Source organism: Diorhabda sublineata, chromosome 10, assembly GCF_026230105.1.
Source record: "Diorhabda sublineata isolate icDioSubl1.1 chromosome 10, icDioSubl1.1, whole genome shotgun sequence".
Classification (NCBI taxonomy): Eukaryota; Metazoa; Arthropoda; class Insecta; order Coleoptera; family Chrysomelidae; genus Diorhabda; species Diorhabda sublineata.
The window spans coordinates 17658679-17670935 of NC_079483.1; the positions used below are offsets into that span (position 1 = coordinate 17658679).

Genomic DNA, 12257 nt, shown 5'->3' on the forward strand with positions numbered 1-12257 from the left:
GAACCTTGAAGATGTACTTATCGTCATTGTAATTTGATCATCATCTGCGCAATCAATCGGCAACTTTATTCTATTCTAAATTACCATAAATACATTAAAACCAATAATTTAGAAGTAGTAATAAATAGGCAATAGGCAAGTAGTGAATGTTATTTCCAAATCGTCTCGATTTTGTATTATTTGTTCAAGCTTTTCTTCACTTCCGTTGGCTCAAAAATTTGTGCAAATCTAGTTGTTCTCAACCCAGCTACCATTGGTGGACTCTGGTTAATGGGCCTCTTTAATCATTTGATCGTCATTTATAGTGGACTTATTCACGAACTTAACTTCAGGACGCACGGCGCTTCTTCTTTCACTGCTTCACCAAACTCAAATAATGTTTTTAGTAATACAGATTTGATTCCGCACGTGTTATTACCTCTCCTAAGTCATATTCAAGAGCTTTTAAAGTGTCAATACAAATATTTTTACGAGCTTTTTGATGTGCAAATTTGAATTGGCAATTTCTTTAGATTCATTATGGACTTTTTTGATGTTTTCATCTGTTTTTAAAAGGCGACCCGAACGTGAATCGTATTCAACATCTTCTCGACCATCTTGAGAAAAATTAAACCACTCAAAAACCCGTGAACGCGACAAATATTCATTACCATACACTTGTTTGAATAAATTATAAATTTCAGTTGTAGTTTTTTCAAGTTTCATGTCAAATTTCACAGTTAATTTGTACGTCGATAAAAAAACAGCCCCCATACAAACGAAAGTCACGGATATACTGGTTTGTCTACAGACATGGTAGTAATACTTGTTAACTTTTGACGCATGCGTTTTTTTTCTGTTTTTAATAATAAATTAAATACAATTTACCAGTTTTCCAATATTCTTTTCCCAACTAGCTTTATTTTTAAGTCTTACTGAGAAATTGATTTATTCTTTTTGAGCATAGTTTGGAAATTATGTTAATCTGTTGACTAAGCTTAGTGGGTTTTTATTTTATATTTTCCCTATTGTTTCCGAATATTGTTTATATCTCAAAGCGAGTTTCTTGAAACAATATCCTAAGGAAATATCGATATTTTCTTTTAAAATCTAAGGTATATAATCATTTTATCGGCTCGCATTGTACACATACAGTAAAAATGGATGTTTTTCTTTTTATTTTCAGAGACTTGAAATCCAACAAACTGAATGTAGTCCCAGATCTGAATAAATGTAAAGATATGAGGGTACTGTAAGTAGTAAAAAACATACGAGAGCGGCTCAATAATTCTGTGACTTTTTGAACGTTACAAGTGGTTAAAATGAAAAAATCATTTCCAAAACTGAAGTTTATTTGTGAGATTATTTCATTGTCGGACTCAATTTACAACGAGTCGTTTTCATAGATGAGAAAGAAATTCGTAGACTGGTTTATTGATGTTTACCACGAAAAATAAAAAAGTGCGCACTTTTACAAATTTCGGGAAGCTTTCTCATACTTAAATGAACATTTAAAATTCAAACTATCGAATCATGTGAGATGCCTAGAGCTTTCACAATCTCTCACACTATAGGTTTGTTCCGCGAGTCAAATTCCCAATCAGTTTAGTGACTGATCACATGCGCACTTTCAAAATTGACGTTCAAGGGTCGCGAATAAAAATTTTGAAAATATGTATGCGATCGGTCACTAAACTGATTTGAAATTTGACCCGCAAAGAAGTCTTGTCATGATATTTTTCAATTATTTCGAGTTCAAAATCTTAAATTAAATTTTGCATCTTCCGTGCTTGCAAATCGTCAATTTCTATTGAAATTGATGGTGCATACTTCCCGTAGTATTTAACTAAGGTCACAGGGGTCCGCTCAAACTGCTTGACAACCTTGTTGAAATTTTGACAGGGGACAAATATTTGCGGTCTTTTGAAATAAGAGGCGGGACATTCAAAAAGTCGCTAATTGACTCGCTCTCTTTGTTCTAATCATTTAATTTTATTTTCTTTGCTATTTTTAGAGATCTAGCTAGTAACAGTATCAAAAGTATTGAAGGAAAACCATTTAGAGGAATGTATCTAATGCATGATTTACTTTTGGCTCACAATTTAATCGAGTACATACCACAGGATGCTTTTTATAATTTATCGAAGCTACAAGTTCTGTAAGTTTGAATATTTATTAGTATTTATAGAAATAATTGAAAAAAAAAATTGTTTCAGAGATCTCGAAGATAACAAAATATCTTACATTCATCCGGATTCATTCATGTCTATTTCAAAAATTGAAGATTTGTAAGTTTTCGTATTATTTTGCTTATAAAATTCAATTATATCATATTTGTTTGTAAATTTTCCTTTATTCGATTATTTACTAGTTTACACTTCGAATTTTAAATTCCATTAAAATACTTGAAGTGCTAAAATTCTGAATATTAAATTAACAACAATTTACTAGTAGTTACCTAATCCAAAATACACAGATAATGAATTATCATTGTATTCTAGGAATTTGGGAAATAATATTTTTCCCCATCTCCCATCGGCGGGTTTAGAACGACTTTTACATTTAAAAACATTCAACAACCCTTATCTTCGAGAGTTTCCACCTCCGGCTGACTTTCCTCGAATTCAAACATTGATACTCGCTTACGCCTATCATTGTTGTGCCTTTTTACCGCTCATACCATCCAATCCACCGCCCGCCAAAGCGAAAGATATCATAGTATTCCCAGACATCGAAGACATCGACATTAATTTTTGGAATAGCTCTGTAGATCTATGGCCGTCACAACGTAAGTATCTATCTGGTTCGGTCCAATTACAATACACAGAGTATCACTTGTTATCAATTAAGTTGTGGAAAACATACAGAAAACAATGAAAATTAATAAACTCGTGTTCGAAATTGATGAACTAGCATAAATTTTGTGAATGTTTGCCAATTAGCTACAGAATACTTGGCGGTCAAACTCAGCTATGAGCTATCACCCATAAATTGTATGAGTGCTCTTGAATGAAGATTTCTAGTTAATTAGTTAGTTAGAAGTTATTCTTATTAACAGGCAATAAAGCCCTTTATTACTAGTAGTTGTTTGATTGACCACGAACCTTAAAAGTAAGTTTATAAAGATGCAATTTAGAGTATCCTACTAACGATTGACTATTTCTGACATTATTAGATGTCTGATAGGCAGAAATATAACGATAAAGTGCTATCTTCATTTTGAGACCCTCCCCAAGGGTTGTTTTTAGATGATTATCTGGTTTTTTCCACATGCCAGTTCTCCCTAAATAGTATTTGTATTTTTCTAACAACGATATATAATATCATTCAATAAAGTCGTGTGACTAACTAAGAAAAACACATTTTTTGCCAAAAATCGACTTGTTATCTCCTTCAAGTGCAATACAATCATTCCAATGCTTCTTTCACTTTTCCATGCCGTGTTTGTAGAAGGATTTGTCTTTTGCCTCAAAATAGGCTTCAGTTTTAACGATTTCCTCTTTATTTGAGCTAAATTTGTTACCGGCAAACATTTTTTTTTAAATCAGCGAATGGTCAATAAACACTGGGATCTAGATCTGGACTATACGGTGGATGAGGAAACAATTCGAAGTGTAATTCATTCAATTTAACAATCGTTACAATCGGCTGATGAATCTCAGACGACCAGATATTGTGGCTGAGATGTAAGAAGAATGAAGAGATAACAATAAGAAGAGTGTGGTGAGGTCATCCAGAAGAGAGGCGCTCACTGGGAAGACCTAGAGCAAGATGGAATGATCTAGTGAATGAAGATATAAGGAGACTTGGTGGAGAAGTAGACATCGCTGAGGATAGAAATTTATGGAGGCAACTTGATGGCGAGGCTAAAAATCAACTTGGATTTGAGTGACCACAATAGTAGTAGTAGTAGTAAATAGTAATAGATTGTATATAGTTATTTTTTCAATGGTATTCTACAGTTGCATTTTCTTATTCTCTGGCTGTCGACTTATACTAAACCCTCTTAAACTTAGATAAAATCTAGATATTCATAAATAATTGCAGTACTCTAAAATGTAGTAACATTCTTTTTTAGAAAATATTACTCAAAAGTTTGGAAAGAAATTTAGTGAAATGTGGGAAAACATTCGATCAGATTTCACTTATCCTGGCAACTTTCCATCGTACATTGAAGAATACGCCGCCGAAGATGATCCCTCGCTTCGTATCCCAGGAGAAATAAATACTGGACAACCGGGAAAAATTCAATGTTTGCCTTTACCTGGACCTTTTTTACCTTGCCAAGACCTTTTCGATTGGTGGACGTTGAGATGTGGTGTATGGATTGTATTCTTATGTGCAATGTTAGGAAATGGAACTGTGGTATTTGTATTGATATTTTCCAGAAGCAAAATGGACGTTCCTAGATTTTTAGTTTGCAATTTGGCTGCTGCGGATTTTTTCATGGGAATATACTTGGGTAAGTGTACTATATCAAAAATGATGATAATGATCTGCTATGCTCGAAATTTGTTTCCGATCCTATGCTTTGGGTAGTTAAGACGTTAAAACTGTGGCATTGAAGTCCCAAAATTACCGGTGCTGATCTTTGGCTTTCCATCAATATAAAAATTTTTCCAAAGCGAATACTAAAAGATGCTTTGTTCAAACCTTGTCTTCACTTCGTATTTTGATACTATAGAACCAATCAAAATTTCAAAATATTTTATTACTCAACATATTCTCCTCTTGATTGGATACATTACTTTAAAAAAATGTTTCTGCTTGTTCTGTAAACCACACCTCCACAGCTTTTATTACCTCCACGTTGGAAGAAAATTTACGACCTTTTGAACTTTTTTTTCAGTTAAGTAAAGAGATGATAGTCGGTCGGAGCCAAATCTGGTGAATAAGGGGGGTGTACTAGTAATTCAAACCCTAAATCACGATTTTTTTTGTATGGCAACATAAGATTTGTGTACAGGGGCGTTATCCTGCAAAAACAAAACACCTTTAGATAGCTTTCCGCGTCTTTTTCCACTAAATTTTTTCCTGTAGAGTGATCAATAATGTTGAATAGTAATTTCCAGTTATTGTTCTACCGTTATCCAAAAAATTAATCATGATTACTCCACGGCAATCCCAAAAAACTGAAGCAGATTTTTGGACACGAAACTTCTTAGTTCTTGGAGAACCAGAGTGTCGCCGTTCCATCGATTGTTGCTTTGTTTCTGGATCGTAGAAATGTATCCAAGTCTCATCCATAGCAACAATTCGGTTTAAGAAGTCTAAAATCGAGTCCAGATCAAACGCGATTCTTCTTCTACCCTTGCACGCTTTTTGTCGACATTCAAACATTTGGGGATACAGTTTGCAGCAAATTTTCTCATGTCCAAATTGACGTGAACTATATGATGAAATATTCAGTGCTTCAGATATCCGTTTTATCCCAAATCGACGGTCTGATAAAATCAAATCATGAACTGCATCGATATTTTCAGGCACTGATCCCGATCATCATCTTCAATGGAAAATTTACCTCTCTTAAAGGTTGCAGTCCAATTTTTCACAGTTGCATACGAAGGACATTGATCATCAAGGGTATTAAGTATAACTAGATATCAATACACCCTCGTAATTCCAATTGATTGAAAATCCCTTTCGAAGTAACCCCCTTCTGCATAATTACATCATCACCAGTGATTTTTGCTGGCAGCTTAGCAATTCTGGAAGTCTGATACCTCTGACTGCACCTAAATTAGAGTTGTTTGCATGTCAATCAACATAAAATTAACTTTTATGACGAGTATTGATGCGATTGATTACTTTCAATCTTCTGCGATTGATATTCTTTTTGCTTTTCCGTTTTCCAAAAACTTTTTGCACAAAACTTTCTCATCCCATCTCATCATTCTATATTATACGAGTATATCTCAAGATTGAATTTTCGTAACGTTGATATATCAAGTGAAAAAAAAAAGTAACCATCACCACTTTACAAAAAAGATATTTTATGAAAAAGGTTACGAATACCAGCTATATATCGAATGCGACAATGTTCCAATAACTTTTTTTTTAATTTTGATTTTATTAAAAGTAAAAGCAAGTAAAGTCGGTTTCAATAAAATCACCATTATTCCGATATATTGATTATGTTTTTTTTTATGTTCAAGGGTTTTTAGCAGTGGTGGACGCATCGACGTTGGGCGAATTCCGCATGTACGCCATACCGTGGCAAATGTCGGCGGCCTGCCAACTCTCCGGTTTCTTGGGAGTTCTTAGCTCGGAGTTATCGGTGTGGACTTTAGCGGTGATTACCCTAGAACGGAACTACGCTATAACGCACGCTATGCATTTAAATAAACGCCTATCGTTGAAACACGCCGGATACATCATGATATTCGGTTGGAGTTTCGCTATCGTGATGGCTATAATGCCGATTTTCAACATTTCCGATTACAGAAAATTCGCGGTGTGTCTCCCGTTCGAAACAAGTGATAGCGTTAGTTTAGCTTACGTGGTGTTTTTGATGTTCATAAATGGTATAGCTTTTTTAATATTGATGGGATGTTATTTAAAAATGTACTGCGCTATTAGAGGTTCGCAAGCGTGGAATTCTAATGATTCGCGTATAGCCAAACGCATGGCGCTATTAGTTTTCACGGATTTTTTATGCTGGTCGCCTATAGCGTTTTTTTCCTTAACAGCAGCGTTCGGACTGCAACTTATCTCATTAGAGCAAGCCAAAGTATTTACGGTTTTCATACTACCGTTAAATTCGTGTTGCAATCCTTTTCTATACGCTATTTTAACAAAACAGTTTAAAAAGGATTGCGTTATGATATGTAAAGCTATAGAGGAAAGTAGAGTTACTAGAGGTATCGGTAGATGTAGGCACAGTTCGAATTTCAGTAACAGACAGACCCCAGCAAATACTAATAGCTTAGCCGATCGATCTTCTAGAGAAAAACAAGAACATCACATTCCGCAATGTACGTGTAATGCAAAGCTACTTGGCGATAATCAAAATCAACCCAAAACTAAAAAAGATAGAAAAACGACGACGAGAGAATGGTTACTTAATAAAGCAAGGTGGTTGTTGTGTGTTAGAAGACCGACCAGGCATCGACCCAGGGATGATCAATACACTTATCAGATAGCTGAAATACAACAGAAACAACATAAGAGAGCGTCGTCGGTATCGTCAAGTGAAAACTTCAGTTCTTCGAGGTAAGTTCTTTATGACATACATACTTAAATTCTACACCAGTAGAGAATTTATATATTTTCCTCCTGTAAGCTATTCATCTTTTATCCGTCTGCCCCTGATCCTTTTTTTTTTTCAAGCAACTAATTTACATTCCATAGTTCTGTTACTGCGAAAGCTCATACATCAATATTAAATTCATCAATAGACAATTTACCGCTTCTTGATATACGTCGCCATAGGCTTCAGCCTACTTAGCCTGCTGGTGAATCCACCACTGTTCTAAACCTTATTAATTATATGAAAGAAACGAGGCAGGAAATGCTGCGATCTAAAAATCGGAGTCGGATTTTTCCTTCCTTAATTAATTGATCTTACTTAAATTGAGGCCCCAATAAAATGAGAACACCTTGGTGATCTTACTAGTATTTGTCCCTGAGTGGCTCTACTCCTTTCGTTTCTAATTATGGGAGGTAGAAAGAAGAAGTACCTGTTATGGGAGAAAAGTTGAACTTCAAAGGAGCTTTTGATATACTGAATACAGCGGAATTATCCTTTCGGGAGTCCGCTTGCATTCACAGCTGCACTCAGCAGTTAGTCCAGTCATTTTAGGTAGATTTAAGCAAGAATTTCGGAAAATCGAGATATACAGCTATAAAGTCGTTTAAACTTGTTCATTTAACATCCTAAAACTCTTCTAAACACTCACATATAATTCGATGTGAGCAACTTCAAAAATCGGAGTCAAAAAAAATCGTTTTTTGCAAATAACTCGTTTCCTATAGGTTTTACGCTATTTGCATGTATTATAAATATTTCAGAGGATTAAATTCTGTACAACTTTTATTTGAAAAATTTTTTCATACGGTTGATCGTTTCTGAGATATAGGGCTAAGCGCGCCCAGTTTGAATCCCGTTTGAAATCAAAAGGTTGTCCCTATCAAAATAACCTCTTATAAAGTTTATAAATTATTGCTAAATATATAATTATAACTAATTTTTATTTTTTATTAACAATTACATTATATTTAAATATTTTTTGCTTGATTATTTATTTCCGATCAACTATAAATTCATTTAATAGCACTTACCTGCTCGTAGAGAGAAAAAAATTAATTATTAATTAAAGAATTCAAACGAGATACACTAAATTATTTTTTACTTAAAATGTAATTAGCATAAACGAGAAAACAATTAAAATGTAGTTAAAGTATGTCCCTCAGTGATTATTCAATGACAGAAATAAATTAGAAGTATTTTTGAATTTATAGATAAGTTCATTACTGAAAAAAATATTTGAATATAATGTAATTGTTGATAAAAAATTAAAATTATTTATAATTATATATTTAAAAATGATTTATAAACGTATTTTGATCAGGACTACCTGTTGATTTCAAACGGGATTCTAACTGCGCGCGCTCAGCCCTCTATCTCAGAAACGATTAACCGTATGAAAAAATTTTTCAAATAAAAGTTGTAGAGAATTTAATGCTCTACAATGTTGATGATACATATAAATAGCGTAAAACCAATAGGAAATGAGTTATTTGCAAAAAATGTGCAAAAAATCGATTTTTTTGACTTTTGACCCCCGATTTTTATTTACACCAACTCTTAACTTAAACATTCATCGCAATTGTTGCAGTTGTTTAGTGTGTGTAGCGATTGCGTACTTTAATTAAGAGCCCGAAATTGAAATAAATTATTCTACCTTCTCAAAATGAACTTTTACGTTTTTTAAAAACTAACCTCAATCAAGATTGTATAATCATTTTAATGGATATTCGCAGATCTGATTCGTGGCGACACAATCATCATTGTGGTATACCACTCCGCCTTCTGGATCCGAAAAGACGAGCTTCCTCCTGGCTAATTACCCGAAAAACTTCGCAAGATTCAAATTTATCCAGCTCGAGAAACGATTCATCTGGATCGGCTACAACAGCCAGTACTAGTACTTGGCGCATATCTAGATCGAGTAATTCTAGTGACCCTCCAAGAGGCAGGGTAAAACCTCGATTGACACGTCAATGTGCTATACAAGACGAATCCGAACCACCAGGTATAATTTCAACGAATTTATGTATAACTATTACTTCAACTACTTCCCATTTAATATCTTATCAATTATTAATTAATTAATATTATTTGTGTTTAGGTTCACCAGGAAGACTGACAGTAAGATTTCTCACCACCATTCCTTCAGCAGCTGAAAACAGCATGCAATTAGAAGATGAACAACCTTCGGTATTAATAAATCCTAGTCCTACAATTCTAGTTAGTCCTGCCAAAGAACGCGAAGGACCTCTTTATGCTATACTGCATTCGACGCCAGTAGCACCGGTCAGACGGCAATCCATCGTTACACTACATCCCCTAGAAAGTATCAGAGATTCCCAGGAGAACGAGAAACTCACTCAGAATAATTCTAGTCAAGCGAATAGCAGCAATTCGATAAACAACAATAATTTTAGATAATAGTCTGTTTCGTAGGTAGCTTCTTACCAAATGACACATCCCAGGTTATGAAGCACTATTTTGAAAAGCTTAGAAAGATTTCAGAAGCATTATCAATGTGTCCTTGAAGACTATAGTGCTTATTATTTTCTTTTCTGTATTCAAATATTCTTAAGGGGATCAGTTTGCTTGTTAGATTGACTAGTTTAATTTGACAAACTGGTTTTCAATTAACTTAGGTCGCAACTCCTTAATTGAGAAGGAAGTTAACTAAACTAAAGGTCAAAATACCACATAACTTCTTCAAACAGTTCGTGAGGTGAAAACTGCAAACAAGTTTTGTGATTTTATTTTCATTGATTCTAATGAAAGCAACTTACGCGTATTTTCACTTCTAGTATTATCAGTATAATAAAGTTTTTGAAGGTTTTTTTTCTGGATGGATGGACTGTGTCAATGTAGATTGTGGTACACAAAGTAAACAAAGCACTATTATATATTTAACCCACAGCTTGCGCTTAAAGGTTCTAAAGACGATGTTGGCTCTTCTTCAAACACTCTGTATACACTTTTTTGAAGTGCATACACTGACTAAACAAATATTTCTTTTGTTCTAAATAGCACTTGTTGTATAAGCGCCAAATGAAACAGTGATATAAGAAAATTGACATTTTTAACAGTGAAATAATGGATTTTCGATCAACGATGAACTAAACTTTACCCACTTAATTCCATAGATGCAAGCAGCTCGATAATTTCACAGTATATTATTTAATGAACTAGTAAAAATAACTATTACTCACGAAGATTATTCTAACACCATTATCGTCGAAATGATGGTGTATTTCATTCGAATTTGCTTCAATGTCACCCAAGACGTAGAAGTAAACGGACAAGGCTCATAAAAAAGAAGTAGAGGAATACCTGAGTAGAATAGAAATCAATAGATAGGAAGGAAACACCAAGAGCAGGTTCGCATAAAGAATACTTACCGATAGATAAATACAAAAAGAAAATGGGGATGCATGACGAAGCTCGACCAAAAAAAAATGCTTGCGCTGAGACAATCTGTATTCTTTTTCTCTTTCCACTTCTATATGTTTTTGGTTTTTGTTGTTTGACATTCTTGTTTGTTATTTTCCGTTCTTAACATCTTTACATCATATATAATCTACCAATTTGTGTTATGACATATATTTAGTTTCTCATTATCTCCATTGAAGTATTCGTATTGTCCATAACCTGACCCCTAAAACAGCTGCGGTTTGTCCAAAATTTGATTATTGCAGATTATATTGCAGAAGTCGATTATGGAGTAGCCAACATACAGTCCTGCCATAAATCTTATAGAACATTTATGGGATGAGCTGAAAAGCAAAATTCCAGCTAGACTTCCTACCCCAAGTCGATCCCAGAGCTTATAGTTGCAATAGAATAAGAATGGATTAACATCCCAACATGTCTAATCGCATGAGAGATGTTATTAGGGCAAATGGAGGTCATACCCATTATTAAGAAACTAAATGTTAAGTTTCAAATTGTCTATAACTCTATTTATGTTAATAAATAAGTTTTCATAAATTAATACTCACATTAAAACATATTAAATTGTGTTTCAAACAGTACATTTGTTTTTTGATCTGATGAATAATTTTAAAAAAATATATAGTTAAAGTCAGAAATTCCTTAGCAAATTTTGAAATAACAAATTTAGATGGAGAACAGATTATATATATAATAAAGTTGTGCTTAGACCTGGGATGTAACTACCAAATCCGTTATAACTTAATTTTATATAAATACGTTGATATTTTTTGTAAGTATATTTATTTATTTGTATATACGATAGGTAAAACATTGCGTGATATGTTTAGATTTAAGTGGAAAAAACTAAATAAAATAAGGTGATAATTTTTAAACTGAAATTATATTAATAAAAATATTTATACAGAAATACGTTCCAAAATTCAACTCATGAAATATAAGTATATGATTTCTTTTAAAATTCCGGTCTTACTACAAAAAAATTAGATGAGATAAGGATATTTTTAAAATTTTTCAAAACATTCCAATTCACTGTCATATTTGAATCATATATTATAGAAATATCCTTTTGCTTTCAAATTATTGTTGGTACAGTGTATCGCAATTAAAATGATGACAGTTATTTGTAAAAATCAATTGAAATTTTTAATTTATACCTGATGTACTATAAGTTGACAAATAAAATTATTATTTCAACCCTATATATTTCCATGACAAAATTCAGTTATTTTATTATTTCGATCTACACACACAATTTTTTTTATTTAATTTGATATTCAGTATGCCTTGAAAAGTAATATTTTAGAATAATAACATTTCAATACCATTAAATGTCAGTCATATTGAATATTCTTGATATCTCATTATTGAATTAAAAAAAATCTACAGGACTTAATGAGAAAATAATCTGTTATTATATATATTTGTGGAAGGATTCAAATCAAAGCAGTTTTCATTTTTAAATTTCTTTGTTTTTCTCTTCTTCTCCCCAAAACTATTTGGCCTTTTATGGAACTACTCCACAGTAACCTCAATTATATTTCAGCTACATTTCAAAGTGATTAAAACATCGAACTTAGCCTAC

The 12257-nt window shown here is 33.1% G+C and overlaps 1 protein-coding gene across 1 annotated transcript in view; it reads left to right on the forward strand.

The window, feature by feature from the left end:
* The window catches only part of LOC130449772 (follicle-stimulating hormone receptor), an 88110-nt gene extending 78166 nt beyond the window's left edge, over positions 1 to 9944 (forward strand). The window contains exons 8-15 of the mRNA XM_056787770.1: positions 1166 to 1231; positions 1994 to 2137; positions 2196 to 2267; positions 2481 to 2767; positions 4058 to 4441; positions 6135 to 7191; positions 8962 to 9233; positions 9330 to 9944. Coding sequence (XP_056643748.1) covers positions 1166 to 1231; positions 1994 to 2137; positions 2196 to 2267; positions 2481 to 2767; positions 4058 to 4441; positions 6135 to 7191; positions 8962 to 9233; positions 9330 to 9649 — 2602 coding nt within the window. The 3' untranslated portion in view covers positions 9650 to 9944. The remainder of the gene's footprint in view (positions 1 to 1165; positions 1232 to 1993; positions 2138 to 2195; positions 2268 to 2480; positions 2768 to 4057; positions 4442 to 6134; positions 7192 to 8961; positions 9234 to 9329) is intronic.
* The last annotated feature ends 2313 nt before the right edge of the window (positions 9945 to 12257 follow it).